Source organism: Misgurnus anguillicaudatus, chromosome 16, assembly GCF_027580225.2.
Source record: "Misgurnus anguillicaudatus chromosome 16, ASM2758022v2, whole genome shotgun sequence".
In the NCBI taxonomy this organism is placed as follows: Eukaryota; Metazoa; Chordata; class Actinopteri; order Cypriniformes; family Cobitidae; genus Misgurnus; species Misgurnus anguillicaudatus.
The window spans coordinates 35,040,980-35,061,658 of NC_073352.2; the positions used below are offsets into that span (position 1 = coordinate 35,040,980).

General features: G+C 38.2%; 2 protein-coding genes across 2 annotated transcripts in view; both read right to left on the bottom strand.

Moving 5' to 3' along the window:
- LOC129422430 (glutathione S-transferase P-like) overlaps window positions 1-2,906 on the bottom strand; it is a 58,990-nt gene extending 56,084 nt beyond the window's left edge. The window contains exon 1 of the mRNA XM_073854555.1: window positions 2,885-2,906. Within this exon, the coding sequence (XP_073710656.1) occupies window positions 2,885-2,903 (19 nt within the window). The 5' untranslated portion in view covers window positions 2,904-2,906. The remainder of the gene's footprint in view (window positions 1-2,884) is intronic.
- The window catches only part of LOC129422443 (cohesin subunit SA-2), a 227,498-nt gene that overhangs the window by 1,052 nt on the left and 205,767 nt on the right, over window positions 1-20,679 (bottom strand). The window contains 1 exon segment of the mRNA XM_073854551.1: window positions 153-233. Within this exon segment, the coding sequence (XP_073710652.1) occupies window positions 153-233 (81 nt within the window).

Genomic DNA, 20,679 nt, shown 5'->3' on the forward strand with positions numbered 1-20,679 from the left:
ATCTGAATTGAGTCACTTCAAACCGGCAGTGTAAATGCAGCCTAATTGTAAACCTCTGCTGCTTGTTATTTTATCCTTTATCACAATGCATTTTGGGACAAGTGTTCTGTATACAAATTTTAAAAGAAACATAAAACTCCACACAGACTCACGTGCTGAAATGTGATTGGACGCTCTGAGCAGATGGACTGGACTGTGGTCTGCTATGAGTGACAGACTTCCTCTGAACAGACCTACCGCACAAACACAAATCTTTGTTAACGTTGTGTTTGTTTGATTAACATTATTTGCATAGACAGCAGCAGGTTTTTATAGACTGCTGTTGCACAAATCCAAAATAATGATATTTATCTTATTTCTTTCACAGCTCTTAACTTAAAGGAATATTCCATTTTCTTAAAAGAAAAATCCAGATAATTTACTCACCACCATGTCATCCAAAATGTTGATGTCTTTCTTTGTTCAGTCGAGAAGAAATTATGTTTTTTGAGGAAAACATTGCAGGATTTTTCTCATTTTAATGGACTTTAATAGACACCAACATTTAATACTTAACTCAACACTTAACAGTTTATTTCAACAGAGTTTCAAAGGACTATAAACAATCCCAAACGAGGCATAAGGGTCTTATCTAGCAAAACGATTGTCATTTTTGACAAGAAAAAAAAAATGCACATTTAAACCACAACTTTTCGTCTAGGTCCGGTCCAGTGCGATCTAACAATAATGCGTAGTGACGTAGGGAGGTCACGTGTTACATATATAAAACGCACATTTGCGGACCATTGTAAACAATAAACTGACACAAAGACATTAATTAGTATCAGTTGACATACAACAACGTAGGAACGGTCCTCTTTCAACACACTTGTAAACACTGAGGCAGAGTTTCGCGTTCGTCCTCTGTGACCTCTTGACGTGATGACGTATTGCGTCGGGTCACGCTAGCGCATCACGACCGGATCTCGACAAGAAGTTGTGCTTTAAAAGTGTATATTTGTTATTTTTATTGTCAAAAATGACAATCGTTTCGCTAGATAAGACCCTTATGCCTCGTTTGGGATTGTTTATAGTCCTTTGAAACTCCATTGAAAAAAACTGTTAAGTGTTGAGTTAAGTATTAAATGTTGGTGTCTATTAAAGTCCATTAAAATCAAAAAACATAATTTCTTCTCGACTGAACAAAGAAAGACATCAACATTTTGGATGACATGGTGGTGAATAAATTATCTAGATTTTTCTTTTAAGAAAATTGAATATTCCTTTAAGTATAACATAACTGTTTATAAAAGAATAGTTGTTGAGTGCTGTTTACAGATTACAATCATGTGTGTGTCTGTTTAAGCACAAGGACACACAAAAGAGATCAATTCTGTATGTACAGATGTGGCCTTTAAAAATGCGCGTTTTCTCCCGCGGCATTCGCCAAATCGTCTTGCGGAGTCACGCAGAATTCTGCAAGTGTTTTCGGGGGGGCTACTTTGCCTTTTACCCTAATGTTTTTCGCTTCACAGAAAATCCACCAGGTGGCGCATAAAAAACTCTTACATTTATGCGTTGTCATTGCGGTTGTTTCCAGAAGTTAATAAGGGCATTGCCGTATATTTAACATTGCTATTAAAACAGCAAAGTGACGTCAACCCCTTTTTGCCAGCATAACAGTGCATACAACGATGACTGTATGTACAATGCATTTATACTTAGTGCAACGGAGAATTTAGTGTGAGCCTAATACACTTAACTCTATTTACAATGAATATCTTAATTATTTGTGTTGTCGAATTTTGACTTCGTTTCATTGTTTGTTCATAATATTTATAATTATGTCCGTTTTTCTAAAAGTTTCAATATTTTAAAGAGATTAATGTGGTATAAAAAATACATGTTTTACAGTTAAAAGTGTTGTAAAAATATATTAGTATTCTTATATATTAAGAACAATAATATGACACATGTATATTGCGCTAAAATGCTTTACATATGGAAAGAGGAATTCTTCTCAACCACCACCAATAAAGTTTAAAAATTATTCGTTAGAAAAACAGTGTTTAAACCCACGCAGAGCGAACAAGGAAACATAGGCCTATGCTTACATACTGTACAGTTGGCATATGATATCTTTAGTTTTACATATTTATATTTATAATACCTTTAATAATACCTTTTTTGCGCATATGTGTTGTGATCTTTAAAAATCCTTTCAGCCGTAATTCATATCTGTAAAAATATACAGTGGCTTTGTAAATATCATTAAAATAATGGATTAAAATAACTTTATAAAATCTCTTAATGTCACTTATGTATTTTTTAGTTGGTCAAACCAAAAGAAATGACTAGACATAGAACAGAAATTTTTATTTAAAATTGACTTTATATGGAAACTATACTGCATCTAATAAATTATCGAACAGAGAAACTACGCCTTTTACATACAAAAAACACCCCCGAAGTGTTGAGTTTATGAATATTTACACTTACAATATGTACTTTGTGAAATGTGTGTGTAAAATAATAAATTTAATAACATGTGGCTTTATAAACAAACACGCCGAGTCTCCTTCCAGATACCTTATCTCAGATGCTGGCTGGACATTCGTATTCAACACTTTTCAAAACGTATTTATATAAAAAGTGTATAAATTAACTTAATAAAATCTCCTAATGTCACTTATGTATTTTTATTTGGTCAAACCAAAATAAATTAAAACTGCAAGCAGTGATGGAAGGGCCCTCGCACACCTGACACCGCCACGCCGTGGCATGAGAAGAATTAAAGGGAACAGTAGTAAATAGGCATTTAAGCATGTAAACATAGGTGAACCATTTAAAAGTGTAGTATAATGTGCCACATTTCCTGTTGCTAATTACAAATGACAGCGAGGTAGCATCGTGTAAGATAGCATGAGAGAGAGAGAGTGAGTGAGCGAGTGTGTGTGTGTATGAGTGACTACATGTAAATATTGGCACGTAGATGTGTTCTGTCCAGGACTCTTATCAACAGTGATGGGAATAACGGCGTTATAAGTAATTGGCGTTAGTAACTGCGTTATTTTTTTCAGTAACGAGTAATCAAATAAATTACTGTTTCACCCGTTATAACGCCGTTATCGTTACTGACATTAAAATGCTGCGCGTTACTAAAATTGATTTTCAGCCGCGTATGCTCACTCTCTCAGCCAAACACTGTCTTTCTCTTGTGTGTGTTGTGATAAACATAACGGATGATGATTGGCTTAATTTCCATTGGTAGCCAACCAGAGGCAGAGTTCACAAAAAGGCCCGCCCACACGCGCAGTCCAAGTCCGAGCCGAGGAGCGAGTAGCAGTGTTAATAAGTCTCAGCAACTTGGTCACTTTGTCGCTAGATTTAGCAACTTTCTATCACTTTAGCGACTTTATAGGACAAATCTAGCTATCTTTTCTGGCATGGTTGGAGACTTTTGTAGACTGACATGAAAATATGCGTCGTTTTCTCTTCTCAACGAGCAGCGGTGCTGCTGCTGACTGTGCCCCATCTCAAAGCACTGACATGCAGCCCGGTCATCGCGCATCAATCACTCCGAAAACACCGGCGACAGGGCGATGGCAAGCACAACAAGCTCAAAGGTAGCGGTCGCAAACACGAAGTATAAAGCACTACTTTTCCATTGTTGAGGTGAAAGGCAAGAATGTTTGTGTAATGTGCAACTTATGCCCATGAAGAAAAAGTCTCTCCACGTCTGTGGCAAGTAATTCTGATCTAATAAAGCACCTCACATCGTCACATGCTGCCACATAATTAGTGATTTCTCTTTCGTGTCCATTTTAGTCATTTAACATATTAAATTTTGTAAGGGGCATTCAAGTTATTTGAAGTATTTAAAAAAAAATTTAAGTAACGCAGTAATTACTTTTCCTGGTAATTAATTACTTTTATAATAATGTAACGCAGTTACTAACTCAGTTACTATTTGTGAGAAGTAATTAGTAACTATAACTAATTACTTTTTTAAAGTAACGTTCCCAACACTGCTTATCAATCATGTGAAGTTTGGGACAAATCCGACATTGCATTATCATTGTAAACATGTTACTTCCTGTTACCAGCTGGTGGCGCTATGGCCGTAACTGACTATTGGCATCATAAGTGACTATCAGTGATGGGAGTAACGCGTTACTGTAACTCCACTATTTTTTTAAATCAAGTAACGCAATTACAATTACTGAAATTTAAATGAGTTCGTTACGCGCGTTACTCTATTTTGTAAAAAATAGACAAGACATATCTGACGTCGCAGGACTGTAGTTGGCGGCGCAATGATTCATTACACTTAATCATAGCTGACAGTGCATATAGAATGAACATGAAAAATCTAAACGGGACAACATACCTTTGTTTAAAAATTGTGCGCAAGTCATAATCCATCCGGTCTCATGTTTGTAAATTATCTTCACCAAGCAATCGCAGTATGACATCAACTTGCATTTGTAGTCCACAAAGGTAATAAATCTAAGAAATGATCATATATTCTTAGATGTTTACATCGGCTTCATGGAAGAGAACGATCCGCGATTGTTGTTTCCACTAAAATATTCACACTGCGGTGTACACCCGTGTTAAAACTCCATAGTATGTGTGAGCTCGCTTTTAGTTTTAGTTTCAGTCTCTCCGTATCCGAACAAAAAATCCACTCGCTCTGTGTCCATCTGACAAAACAATCCACTCGCTCTGTGTCCGTCCGACAAAACAATCCACGTAGCCTACTCCGTTTTCTGAATAAATATCTTCCTTTAATCCTGTGTATCATTTAAATCCAACAGAAAACAAACAATATATGACCAAAGAGCGCAGTCCCTGTGGCAAGCTTCACAAGCTGTGTTCCAATTCAAGTGCTGCACCCTACTAAGCATGCAATAAAAGGTGAGCACTTGCCCATTCAAGGCGCTCAGAAGTTCGCGAAGAGAACTGAAATGAGACGGTCTAACCTTCGGAGGACCCATAATTTGCCTCATCTGCTGCACACGCATCGTGCCTGTCAGCAGGACACAGCGGAGACGTTTCTAACTTATTAAAATAAATATGAAATCAGAAAAATTATAATTTATTTTAGAAAATTTGACATGTTGACACAATTGTCTCCAAATTTTTAAAGAGACACTACACAATTTTAACACATTTTATATTTTTGTAAACATGCAGAATATTTGTCTAAATGGTCTAAATGATATACATAAATAAACTAAGTTTAAATATTAAGATAATTTGTAACAAAAATATTCAAAGGTTGAATCTAAAGCAAAATAGGCTCCTACAGTATGTGATATATTAGAGTCTTACGTGTAAAATAGCCCATCCATATCATTTTAATGTTTGACTGTTCAGTACTGTTCATATTTACATTTAAAAAGCAGACATAAAAGTAACTTAAAAGTTACTTTTCTAAGTAACTAATTACTTTTGATATACAGTAACCGGTAGAGTAATTCAGTTACTTTTAAAAGAAGTAATTAGTAACTGTAACTAATTACTAATTTTTAGTAACTTGCCCAACACTGGTGACTATTGACATGTAGATGTGTTCAGTCCAGGACTCTTATTAATCATGTGAAGTTAGGGAAAGATCGGACATTGCATAATCAGTGTAAACATGTCACTTCCTGTTGTCAGCTGGTGGAGCTATAACCATAAGTGACTATTGACATGTAGATGTGCTCAGTCCAGGACTCTTATTAATCATGTGAAGTTTGGGACAGATCAGACATTGCATAATCAGTGTAAACATGTCACTTCCTGTTGTCAGCTGGTGGAGCTATAACCATAAGTGACTATTGACATGTAGATGTGTTCAGTCCAGGACTCTTATTAATCATGTGAAGTTAGGGAAAGATCGGACATTGCATAATCAGTGTAAACATGTCACTTCCTGTTGCCAGCTGGTGGCACTATAACCATAAGTGACTATTGACATGTAGATGTGTTCACTCCAGGACTCTTATTAATCATGTGAAGTTTGGGACAGATCAGACATTGGATAATCATTGTAAACATGTCACTTCCTGTTGCCAGCTGGTGGCGCTATAACCATAAGTGACTAATGACATGTAGAACTGTTCACTCCAGGACTCTTATTAATCATGTGAAGTTTGGGACAGATCAGACATTGGATAATCATTGTAAACATGTCACTTCCTGTTGCCAGCTGGTGGCGCTATAACCATAAGTGACTATTGACATGTAGATGTGTTCACTCCAGGACTCTTATTAATGTTGTGAAGTTTTGGACAGATAAGACATTGTATTATCATTGTAAACATGTCACTTCCTGTTGCCAGCTGGTGGCGCTATAACCATAAGTGACTATTGACATGTAGATGTGTTCAGGTCATGACTCTTAGCAATCATGTGAAGTTTGGGACAGATCGGACACTGTATGCCTGAGTTCCAGCAACCTGTTTCATAGCGAAACATCAAACTTTGGCTGGCCGAAATAGACACAAATTTTAATATAGAATCAAATGCTTCGCAATTTAGCATCACAAAGGCCTTAAGATGACACTCGCCAAATATGATGATGATCCGACGAAAACTGTAGGAGGAGTTAGTTAAAGTATGACTGCTGGAAATGAGAAAAACTGAGCCAAAATCTGAGAAATAATTCAAAATAGCTGACTTCCTGTTTGGTTTAGGGCGTTGCTCCAAGAGACTTTTTTGTAGGGCTTGTAATAATACATGAGCATACCGAAATTCGTACATGTAAGTTAAACACAGTCCAAGGGCTGCTTCATTCAATATTTGAAAGTGGCGCTAAAACATGTTCCTTCAGGTTGCCAGCTGGTGGCGCTATGGCTATAAATGAAAATTGTTATGTAGATGTGTTCAGGTCAGGACTCTTAGCAATCATGTGAAATTTGGGACAGATCGGACACTGTATGCATGAGTTCCAGCAACTTCCTGTTTCATTGGAAAACATCAAACTTTGTCGGGCCAGAACCGACACAAATTTTTACGTAGAGTCAAATCCTTCGCAATTTAGCATCACAAAGGCCTTAAGATGACACTCACCAAATATGAAGATGATCCGACGAAAACTGTAGGAGGAGTTAGTTAAAGTATAACGCCTGGAAATGACAAAAACTGCGCCCAAATCACAAAAATAACTCAGAATAGCTGACTTCCTGTTTGGTTTACGGCTTCGCTCCAAGAGACTTTTTTGTAGGTCTTGTCATGCTACAGACGCGTACCGAATTTCGTAATTGTACGTCAAACACAGTCCGAGGGCTGCTTCGTTGAAAATTTGTAGGTGGCGCTATAGAGCCATTTTCTCACGCCTAATTCTAAAGCATACACCACATGTAAATTTTCATCACTCTTGACATCTGTGCAAAATTTCATGAGTTTTCGAGTATGTTTAGGCCCTCTAAAGTCCCGCTGAAGTCGGAGAAAAAGAAAAAAAATAATAAATATAGCTGCAAGCAGCAATGGCGGGCCCTCGCACGTTTTTTTACCGCTACATGGTGCGTCCGAGAAAACGATGCACGGTGGGCAAGGGCATCAAGTGGGTAAAATATCAGTGGGCTATTTAATGTTGTTTCTGAGCCATTTGGGGACTGTAGGTAAAAGAAACCCCACATTTTAGACAAACAGGTGCACTAGTGAGCCACTTAAGAGACACGCCTATGTCTGACCTTTTTGTCAACACTTAACAGCCGAAAACTCTGATGTGTGCAGAGATGTATAGTAACGAAGTAGAACTACTTCACTACTGTACTTAAGTACTAATAGGCAGTATCTGTACTCTACTGAAGTATTATTTTTTTCTCCTACTTCCACTTTTACTTCAGTACATATTTTCGATGAGTTTAATAATTTTACTCCAATACATTTTTTATGTGCTGCATAGTTACTCGTTACACTCAAATGTTACAAATCATTCCAAACCTACATTATCACTGCCGGAGCGGTGAAACACATTAGAAACACACACAGATTGTGGTCTAAACCAATAGGAGATAGTGAAGAGCGGACCCCTCCCTCCCTCTCACTCACAAATATGAGCCGCAGTTGTGGACAAATGTGAAGTGAAGAGAGAACCAAAGTGCACGAGAGAGACCGATAGAGAGAGAATTCGCGAAAAAGGGCGAGTGTGCGCGAAAGAAGGAAACCTAAATACATTGAAACATCTTGTACCTTTACCTATTACCATTACATCGACTAATATTTTATTAATTCTGAATTCTCTATTGCCATATTAGTTAAATTAATCTGAACATTCCTGTCCTTGTACTCCTGCTACAGCCAAAGCAATTGTGAGTGTCCTTTAGCTTAAACATTTGAAATAATATAAACAATATTATATTCAAACTTTTGACTGTTTTCTTTAATAACTACATTACACAATACTTGTACTTTTACTTTCAGTACTTGAGTAGTATATTTTAAAATAAACTACTTGCAATACTTAAGTACAAAACATGTTTAATACTTCAGTACTTCCACTTAAGTGGTGTGCTCACTTTTTTGATAGAGCACTTGTACTTTTACTCAAGTCTGGGTCCCTAGTACTTTATACATCTCTGGATGTGTGTGCCAAATTTAAAGTTCAACTAAGCACGCCAAGAGCCTTAAACATGCCTGAAATTAAAGTAAAGTTTGACGCGTTGCCATGAGAACAGCGTTCGAGATGTCTAAAATTCCTTCGCAATTTATCATCTACAATGTCTCGGCATCATGGTGACCACTTCTCGTGTCAATCGCATGAAAATCCTAGAAGGAGTATTTAAAAGTTAACTGTATGGAACTGAAAGGCTTAAATATGCCTTTAAAATGAAAGTAAAGTTTGACGCGTTGCCATGGGAACAGCGTTTGAGATATCAAAAATCCCTTCGCAATTTATCATTTACAATGTCTCGGCATCATGGTGACCACTTTTGGTGTCAATCGCATGAAAATCCTAGAAGGAGTATTTAAAAGAACATTGCATGGAACTTTCAAAAAAATCCAGCTTTGTGACTGACACACTTCCTGGCGCCTGGTGGTGGCGCTATACCCGAGACTCACAATAGGCACATCGATGCGATCGGAATCTTCAGACGAACAAACACCCCGCGTGTCATTACAATAAGACATTTTTTGCTTTAGATATTAGACACTTCCTGTTTCTCTGATTTCGCCACAACTTTGTCGGCTCGCCGTGGCAGAACCGTTCGAGATATCAAAAATCCCTTCGCAATTTAGCAAGTCCAATGTCTCGACATCATGTTCACCACTTTTGGTGTCAATCGCATGCATCCTCTAGGAGGAGTATTCAAAAGTTCAACGCATGCATTTTTTAAACAATCCAAAATAGCTGACTTCCTGTTGGGCGGAGCTTAAATGTTAGAGGGCGAAAGTTGTTCGGGTCGATGAGATCTATATGTGTACCAACTCTCGTACATGTGCGTACATGTTTGCACGATCTGTGCCCCAATGTTTGTTTTTGAATTACAGGGGGCGCTACAGAGCTCCCTTGCCACGCCCGTATTCCAGCCTTTGCATGAGCCTAGTGGCACGCGACTCTGACATGTGTGCCAAATTTCAAGACTTTTCGAGTATGTTAAGGCTCCCAAATTAGCACAAGTGTTGAAAAAAAAAAAAAAAAAATAAATAAATATAGCTGCAAGCAGCAATGGCGGGCCCTCGCACGTTTTTTTACCGCTACATGGTGCGTCCGAGAAAACGATGCACGGTGGGCAAGGGCATCAAGTGGGTAAAATATCAGTGGGCTATTTAATGTTGTTTCTGAGCCATTTGGGGACTGTAGGTAAAAGAAACCCCACATTTTAGACAAACAGGTGCACTAGTGAGCCACTTAAGAGACACGCCTATGTCTGACCTTTTTGTCAACACTTAACAGCCGAAAACTCTGATGTGTGCAGAGATGTATAGTAACGAAGTAGAACTACTTCACTACTGTACTTAAGTACTAATAGGCAGTATCTGTACTCTACTGAAGTATTATTTTTTTCTCCTACTTCCACTTTTACTTCAGCACATATTTTCGATGAGTTTAATACTTTTACTCCAATACATTTTTTATGTGCTGCATAGTTACTCGTTACACTCAAATGTTACGAATCATTCCAAACCTACATTATCACTGCCGGAGCGGTGATACACATTAGAAACACACACAGATTGTGGTCTAAACCAATAGGAGATAGTGAAGAGCGGACCCCTCCCTCCCTCTCACTCACAAATATGAGCCGCAGTTGTGGACAAATGTGAAGTGAAGAGAGAACCAAAGTGCACGAGAGAGACCGATAGAGAGAGAGAATTCGCGAGAAAGGGCGAGTGTGCGCGAAAGAAGTAAACCTAAATACATTGAAACATCTTGTACCTTTACCTATTACCATTACATCGACTAATATTTTATTAATTCTGAATTCTCTATTGCCATATTAGTTAAATTAATCTGAACATTCCTGTCCTTGTACTCCTGCTACAGCCAAAGCAATTGTGAGTGTCCTTTAGCTTAAACATTTGAAATAATATAAACAATATTATATTCAAACTTTTGACTGTTTTCTTTAATAACTACATTACACAATACTTGTACTTTTACTTTCAGTACTTGAGTAGTATATTTTAAAATAAACTACTTGCAATACTTAAGTACAAAACATGTTTAATACTTCAGTACTTCCACTTAAGTGGTGTGCTCACTTTTTTGATAAAGCACTTGTACTTTTACTCAAGTCTGGGTCCCTAGTACTTTAGTACTTATACATCTCTGGATGTGTGTGCCAAATTTAAAGTTCAACTAAGCACGCCAAGAGCCTTAAACATGCCTGAAATTAAAGTAAAGTTTGACGCGTTGCCATGAGAACAGCGTTCGAGATGTCTAAAATTCCTTCGCAATTTATCATCTACAATGTCTCGGCATCATGTTGACCACTTCTGGTGTCAATCGCATGAATCCCATACGAGGAGTATTTAAAGGTTCACAGCATGTAACTGTCAGCCTTAAATATGTGTAAAAATGAAAGTAAAGTTTGATGCATTGCCATGGGAACAGCGTTTGAGATATCATAATCCCTTCGCAATTTATCATCTACAATGTCTCGGCATCATGTTGACCACTTCTCGTGTCAATCGCATGAAAATCCTAGAAGGAGTATTTAAAAGTTAACTGTATGAAAGGCTCAAATATGCCTTTAAAATGAAAGTAAAGTTTGACAGGTTGCCATGGGAACAGCGTTTGAGATATCAAAAATCCCTTCGCAATTTATCATCTACAATGTCTCGGCATCATGGTGACCACTTCTCGTGTAAATCGCATGAAAATCCTAGAAGGAGTATTTAAAAGTTAACTGTATGGAACTGAAAGGCTTAAATATGCCTTTAAAATGAAAGTAAAGTTTGACGCATTGCCATGGGAACAGCGTTTGAGATATCAAAAATCCCTTCGCAATTTATCATCTACAATGTCTCGGCATCATGGTGACCACTTTTGGTGTCAATCGCATGAAAATCCTAGAAGGAGTATTTAAAAGAACATTGCATGGAACTTTCAAAAAAATCCAGCTTTGTGACTGACACACTTCCTGGCGCCTGGTGGTGGCGCTATACCCGAGACTCACAATAGGCACATCGATGCGATCGGAATCTTCAGACGAACAAACACCCCGCGTGTCATTACAATAAGACATTTTTTGCTTTAGATATTAGACACTTCCTGTTTCTCTGATTTCGCCACAACTTTGTCGGCTCGCCATGGCAGAACCGTTCGAGATATCAAAAATCCCTTCGCAATTTAGCAAGTCCAATGTCTCGACATCATGTTCACCACTTTTGGTGTCAATCGCATGCATCCTCTAGGAGGAGTATTCAAAAGTTCAACGCATGCATTTTTTAAACAATCCAAAATAGCCGACTTCCTGTTGGGCGGAGCTTAAATGTTAGAGGGCGAAAGTTGTTCGGGTCGATGAGATCTATATGCGTACCAACTCTCGTACATGTGCGTACATGTTTGCACGATCTGTGCATCAATGTTTTATTTTGCATTACAGGGGGCGCTACAGAGCCCCCGTGCCACGCCCGTGTTCCAGCCTTTGCCCGTTTGCAATGACGGACGACTCTGACGTCTGTGCCAAATTTCAAGAGTTTTCGAGTATGTTAAGGCACCCAAAATGCCCAAAAGTGTTAAAAAAAAAAAAAAAAAAAAAAAAAAAATAATAAATTCGAGCAAAACCAATAGGGCTTCGCACCTTTCGGTGCAGGCCATTCTGGCCTGCTCCTCGGTGCTCGGGCCCTAATAAATTCGAGCAAAAACAATAGGGCTTCGCACCTTTCGGTGCAGGCCATTCTGGCCTGCTCCTCGGTGCTCGGGCCCTAAATATAGCTGCAAGCAGCAATGGCGGGCCCTCGCACGTTTTTTTACCGCTACACGGTGCGTCCGAGAAAACGATGCACGGTGGGCAAGGGCATCAAGTGGATAAAATATCAGTGGGCTATTTAATGTTGTTTCTGAGCCATTTGGGGACTGTAGGTAAAAGAAACCCCACATTTTAGACAAACAGGGGCACTAGTGAGCCACTTAAGAGACACGCCTATGTCTGACCTTTTTGTCACCACTTAACAGCCGAAAACTCTGATGTGGGTGCCAAATTTAAAGTTCAACTAAGCACGCCAAGAGCCTTAAACATGCCTGAAATTAAAGTAAAGTTTGACACGTTGCCATGGGAACAGCGTTCGAGATGTCAAAAATTCCTTCGCAATTTATCATCTACAATGTCTCGGCATCATGTTGACCACTTCTCGTGTCAATCGCATGAAAATCCTAGAAGGAGTATTTAAAAGTTATCTGTATGCAACTGAAAGGCTTAAATATGCCTTTAAAATGAAAGTAAAGTTTGACAGGTTGCCATGGAAACAGCGTTTGAGATATCAAAAATCCCTTCGCAATTTATCATCTACAATGTCTCGGCATCATGGTGACCACTTTTGGTGTCAATCGCATGAAAATCCTAGAAGGAGTATTTAAAAGAACATTGCATGGAACTTTAAAAAAAATCCAGCTTTGTGACTGACACACTTCCTGGCGCCTGGTGGTGGCGCTATACCCGGGAGTCACAATAGGCACATCGATGCGATCGGAATCTTCAGATGAACAAACACCCCGCGTGTCATTACAATAAGACATTTTTTGCCTTAGATATTAGACACTTCCTGTTTCTCTGATTTCGCCACGACTTTGTCGGCTCGCCATGGCAGAACCGTTCGAGATATCAAAAATCCCTTCGCAATTTAGCAAGTCCAATGTCTCTACATCATGTTCACCACTTTTGGTGTCAATCGCATGCATCCTCTAGGAGGAGTATTCAAAACTTCAACGCATGCATTTTTTAAACAATCCAAAATAGCTGACTTCCTGTTGGGCGGAGCTTAAATATTAGAGGGCGAAAGTTGTTCGGGTCAATGAGATCTATATGCGTACCCACTCTCGTACATGTGCGTACATGTTTGCACGATCTGTGCCCCAATGTTTGTTTTTGAATTACAGGGGGCGCTACAGAGCCCCCGTGCCACGCCCGTGTTTCAGCCTTTGGCTTTCGGCGATCACGGACGACTCTGATGTCTGTGCCAAATTTCAAGAGTTTTCGAGTATGTTAAGGCCCCCAAAATGCCCAAAAGTGTTGAAAAAAAAAAAAAAAAAAAAAAAAAATAATAAAAAATATAGCTGCAAGCAGCGATGGCGGGCCCTCGCACGTTTATGTACCGCTACACGGTGCCTTCGAGGAAAACGATGCACGGTGGGCAAGTGCATCAAGTGGGTAAATATCTGTGGAGTATTTCATGTTGCTACTGACCTATTTAGGTACTGTAGGTAAAAGAAACCCCACATTTTAGACAATCGGGGGCGCTAGTGAGCCACTAAATAGACACGCCTTTATCTGACCTTTTTGTTAACACTTAACAGCCGACAACTCTGATGTGTGTGCCAAATTTAAAGTTAATCTAAGCAGGCCAAGAGCCTTAAATATGCCTGAAATAAAAGTAAAGTTTGACGCGTTGCCATGGGAACAGCGTTCGAGATGTCAAAAATTCCTTCGCAATATATCATCTACAATGTCTCGGCATCATGTTGACCACTTTTGGCGTCAATCGCATGAAAATCCTAGAAGGAGTATTTAAAAGAACATCGGATGGAACTGTCAAAAAAATCCACCTTTGTGACTGACACACTTCCTGGCGCCTGGTGGTGGCGCTATAACCGGGAGTCACAATAGGCATATCGATGCGATCGGAATCTTCAGACGAACAAACACCCCGCATGTCATTACAATAAGACATTTTTTGCCTTAGATATTAGACAATTCCTGTTTCTCTGATTTCGCCATAAGTTTGTCGCCTCGCCATGACAGAACCGTTCGAGATATCAAAAATCCCTTCGCAATTTAGCAAGTCCAATGTCTTGACATCATGATCACCACGTTTGGAGTCAATCCCATGTTTCCCTTTGGAGGAGTATTCAAAAGTTCACCGCATGCATTTTTTAAACAATCCAAAATGGCCGACTTCCTGTTGGGCGGAGCTTAAATGTTAGAGGGCGAAAGTTGTTCGGGTCGATGAGATCTATATGTGTACCAACTTTCATACATGTGCGTACATTTTTGCCCGATCTGTGCACTACTGTTTGTTTTTGCATTACAGGGGGCGCTACAGAGACCCCCTGCCACGCCCGTGTTCCAGCCTTTGGCTTTCGGCGATGACGGACGACTCTGACGTGTGTGCCAAATTTCAAGAGTTTTCGAGTATGTTAAGGCCCCCAAAATGTTCAAAAGTGTTAAAAAAAAAAAATAAAAAAAATAAAATAATAATAATAATAATAAAAAATATAGCTGCAAGCAGCAATGGCGGGCCCTCGCACGTTTTTTTACCGCTACACGGTGCCTCCGAGAAAACGACGCAAAGTGGGCACGTGCATCAAGTGGGTAAATATCAGTGGACTATTTCATGTTGCTACTGACCAATTTGGGTACTGTAGGTAAAAGAAACCCCACATTTTAGACAAACGGGGGCGCTAGTGAGCCACTAAATAGACACGCCTTTATCTGACCTTTTTGTCAACACTTAACAGCCGACAACTCTCATGTGTGTGCCAAATTTAAAGTTAATCTAAGCATGCAAAGAGCCTTAAACATGCCTGAAATTAAAGTAAAGTTTGAAGCGTTGCCATGGCAACAGCGTTCGAGATGTCAAAAATTCCTTCGCAATTTAGCATCTACAATGTCTCAGCATCATGTTGACCACTTTTCGTGTCAATCACATAAACAATCTAGGAGAAGTATTTAAAAGAACATCACATGGAACTGTCAAAAAAATCAACCTTTGTGACTGCAACACTTCCTGGCGCCTGGTGGTGGCGCTATACCCGAGACTCACAATAGGCACATCGATGCGATCAGAATCTTCAGACGAACAAACACCCCGTGTGTCATCATAAAAAGACATTTTTTACCTTAGATATTAGACACTTCCTGTTTCTCTGATTTTGCCATGAATTTGTCGCCTCGCCATGGCAGAACCGTTCGAGATATCAAAAATCCCTTCGCAATTTAGCAAGTACAATGTCTCGACATCATGATCACCACGTTTGGTGTCAATCCCATGAATCCCCTAGAAGGAGTATTCAAAAGTTCACCGTATGCATTTTTGAAACCATCCAAAATGGCCGACTTCCTGTGTGGCGGAGCTAATAGGTTTGATTGTGAAAGTTGTTCGGGTTGATGAAATCTATATACGTACCAACTTTCGTACATGTGCGTACATGTTTGCCCGATTTGTGCACCAATATTTTTTTTGTATTACAGGGGGCGCTACAGAGCCCTACTGCCACACCTGTGTTCCAGCGTTTGCCCAGTCCTAATGGCCGACGACTTTGAGGTCTGTGACAAATTCCCGGTGTTTTCGAGCATGTTAAGGCACCCAAAGTGCATGCCAAGTGCTTAAATATCCCTGAAAATGAAAGTAAAGTTTGACGTGTTGCCATGGGAGCAGCATTCGAGATATCAAAAATCCCTTCGCAATTTATCATCTACAATGGCTCAGCATCATGTTGACTACTTTTGGTGTCAATTGCATGAAAATCCTAGGAGGAGTATTTAAAAGAACATTGCATGGAACTGTCAAAAAATCCACCTTTAGTGACTGCCACACTTCTTGGTGCCTGTTGGTGGCGCTATACCCGAGACTCACAATAGGCACATTGATGCGATCGGAATCCTTGGCCGAACATACACACTGCGTTTCATCCCAATAAGACATTTTTTGCTTTAGATATTAGACACTTCCTGTTTCTCTGAATTCGCCATAAATTTGTCGCCTTGCCATTACAACACCGTTCGAGATATCAAAAATCCCTTCGCAATTTAGCAAGTCCAATGTCTCAGCATCATGTTCACCACGTTTGGTGTCAATTGTATGAATTCCCTAGGAGAAGTATTTAAAAGTTCATGACTGACACACTTCCTGGCGCCTGGTGGTGGCGCTATACCTGAGACTCACAATAGACACATCGATGCGATCGGAATCTTCAGACGAACAAACGCCCCGCTTGGCATAACAATAAGAATTTTTTTGCCTTAGATATAAGACACTTCCTGTTTCTCTGATTTCGCCACAACTTTGTCGCCTCGCCATGGCAGGACCTTTCGAGATATCAAAAATCCCTTCGCAATTTAGCAAGTACAATGTCTCGACATCATGATCACCACGTTTGGTGTCATTCGCATGAATCCCCTAGGAGGAGTATTTAAAAGTTCACTGCATGCATTTTTTAAACGATGCAAAATAGCCGACTTCCTGTTGGGCGGAGCTTAAATGTTAGAGGGCGAAAGTTGTTCGGGTTGATGAGATCTATAAGCGTACCAATTCTCGTACATGTGCGTAAATTTTTGCCCGATCTGTGCATCAATGGTTTCTTCTGCATTACAGGGGGCGCTACAGAGCCCCTGTGCCACGCCCGTTGTCCAGCCTTTGGTTTTCTGCAATGACGGACGACTCTGACGTCTGTGCCAAATTTCAAGAGTTTTCGAGTATGTTAAGGCACCCAAAATCCCCAAAAGTGTTAAAAAAAATAAAAATAAAAAAAATAAAAAAAAAAATAATAAATTTGAGCAAAAACAATAGGGCTTCGCACCTTTCGGTGCAGGCCATTCTGGCCTGCTCCTCGGTGCTCGGGCCCTAATAATAATCCGAGCAAAACCAATAGGGCTTCGCACCTTTCGGTGCAGGCCATTCTGGCCTGCTCCTCGGTGCTCGGGCCCTAATAATAATCCGAGCAAAAACAATAGGGCTTCGCACCTTTCGGTGCAGGCCATTCTGGCCTGCTCCTCGGTGCTCGGGCCCTAATAACTCCTTGAAGAACAATAGGGTCCTCACACCCCGGTGTGCTCGGGCCCTAATGATTAGAAATAGAACAGACATTTTAATTTAAAATGTATATTATATTATAAGCGTATGCTACATCTAATAAAATAGCGAACAGCTTTTACGGACGGAAAACACCTCCGAAGTGTTGAGTTTATGAATATTTACACCTACAATTTGTATACTTTGTGAAATGTGTGAGTAAAATAATACATTTAATAACATGTGGCTATATAGACAAACACGCTGCGTCTCCTTCCAGATATCTTATCTCAGACATTCGTTTTTAAAACTTATTTATATATAATCTGATTTATAAATTAAAAAAACAAAGTTTTAAGTTAAGACAATAATAAATGTGTTTATCTTTATTAAAAGAAAAACGTAGAAAATGTTATTATGGGTATAGATGATGTAAATAAAGTGTGCAGTATACACAAAAATGCAAACAAATTATTTCTAAAAGTAGCAATATTTTAAAGAGATAAATGTGGTATAAAGAAAGACATGAGAAAAGTAGAGGTATGCAAAAGAGCACAGTTCAGATATTGTTAATTCAAGCGGTTTTATACACCTTTCAGCTTTGTTTGAATTGACAAGCATTTTATTCGGCACTGTCTAAACATTTTGTGATTGATTTACTGATTTATTACAGAAACTTGTTGTCAGAAGCAAAGCTATTGTACTAAGCATCTTTATATGTATGTTTTAAAGTTAAAAGTGTTGTAAAAATATATGAGTATTATCTTATATTAAGAATAACAATATGATACATTTATATTGCGCTAAAATGCAATATAAATTATTCTGCCATATAAATTATTCTCAACCACCACCAATAAAGTTTTAACATTATTTTTTAGGAAAAAAAAACGGCGTTTAAACCCGTGGAGCGAACAAGAAAACATATGTTTATATGCTTATTCGGCATATAATATGATATTTTTTATTTAGTTTTACAGTTTTAAAAGTGGCAAAAAAAGTTCTTAAAATCTAATGAAAACTGGTCTCTGCAAATATAACTGCAGATGACAGCAGATTAGATTCAGTTCACCTACTAAGAAATAGGAGAAGCGATGATTTGTGATTGATTGGGGCTAATAGAATGACTGCCACACTCAAAATACACCAAACCAAATGAGCACTTTATAGTAAACTAAAGCAACACACAATGTGCAAGTCATATAAGCAGGGACGTGCACAGACATTTTGAGGGGCAGGGGCTCAAGTGAAATAAAGGGCACTTCTCATAATTATGTATATTTTTTCTTTTTTTAAACAAAAAGGATATATATTAGGGCTGTCAAAAGATTAATCGCGATTAATCGCATCCAAAATAAAAGTTTGTGTTAACATAACAAATGTGTGTGTACGGTGTATAATTATTATTCATATATAAAAACACACCCAATTATGTATATATTTAAGAAAAATTGATTATATTTATATATAAAATATTTATATTCATATATAATATAAATTATATAAATGTATATACAGTATTTAAATGCAAATATTTCTTAAATATATACCTGAATGTGTCGGTATTTATATATACATAATATTTAGACACAGTACACACACATACGTTATGTAAACACAAACTTTTATTTTGGATGCGATTAATCGCGATTAATCTTTTGACAGCCCTAATATATATTAACGCAATTCTGACTTCCTTTTTAAAAAAAGTATTTAAAAAGTTCAAAAAAGTTCAAACTCACGCAATTGTTTAATTTTCAAAAGATGTCTACAAAATAATCAGTTGTTCACACAGACACAATGGTCTCCTTAGTAGTCTAGATTTATAGAGCAGCAAAGGAAACCATTACACAATGTGCATGTTTTGAAAACATTAAATTACACATTAATTACAAATTTGTTAAAATGTTAAAAACAAAGTTGTGACTGCTGAGTTAGCACTACATGCCAATAAATGCTATATCATATGCTAGCGTTTAGCTGATTAGTTGTTAGTTGTTACTCAAAATGTATTTTTGTCTGATAAGGGCTCAAAATATAAGGTCTGTTTACTAATATGAGCTTCTGGCATGAGCCTCAGAGCAGAGCAATCAGAGCAGAGCTCAACATTATTATTCATATCCCTTTCAAATAGGGCAAAAATAGACCATTTCATTCAAATGACAAATTCTAGGGTTGTAAACAGACATGTAAAAACGTTTCTGGATAATTTTTGCACTTAATAAAGCAACATACCTTCTATGTAATTGTCAAAGAACAATTTAACATATTATGACAACACATCCTATTGCACCTTTAATCTTAGGTTTCAAATGTATTAGGGTTACACATGTCAGAAACAACAAATATTGATTAGGCCTATTTTATTTGTATTTTATATTTTACCTTTTTGTGATGTCAGTGAAAATTCAGACTGGGCAAGTAAAATACTGAACCATCAGATTTCTTCCCAATCTACTCCAGCACTCCAGTATAACACATACTTATTTAACAGCCATTACAAAAAACGCAAACAAAAAAGCTTACTACTGCAGTTAGCAATTCTTTTATTGTTTGTGCTTTATTATTTTATGAGCAGTCTGTTTGTTTAAACTACATACACTACACTGTTACAAGTTTGCAACTCTTCAGGTTAATATGGGATTGCCATGGAAAACAATGTCCCTGAATCGGTATGTGTAAAACGTGTCCCAAATTGCATAAAACTGTTAATATAAGAATGCTTTCCTCACACACTTACCGGTAGCCTGCCTGCATAATCATGCACATGATCGCGTCTCGTTCGGGCTGAGCTTTGGTGCTTGAAGCGCGAATGATGCAGCACGAGTGTAGACAAACCAATCAAAAGCGAAGTAAGTTAGAGAGGCGGGACTAAGGAAAAGTAAAGCCAATCATATTAGCGATTTGAATTTTGGAGGCGGGACTCATCTGTTAACCGTTTGTGTGCCACAAATAGCGCTATTTTTCTTTATATAAGAGTTTAAATCTCATTTAAATGATTTCTGAATAAATTCATGTTAAATTAAATAAGCAACAATTAAAAAACACAAGAAACAGACAGACATCAGTTGTTATATGAATAAAGATCATATTATTATTATTTTTTAAAAGCACCCCAGAAAAAAAGGGCACTTTCTCTCCAGGAATAAAAAGGGCAGGTGCTCAAGCCCCCTTTGATGTCTATGTGTGCACGTGCCTGCATATAAGTATATAGTATATAAATATATTATTGTTAATAGACGTCAAATATCAATCGATTTTTTTTAAATATTTTTATTAAAAACTGTCAAAGCAAACATCACGCTGGCT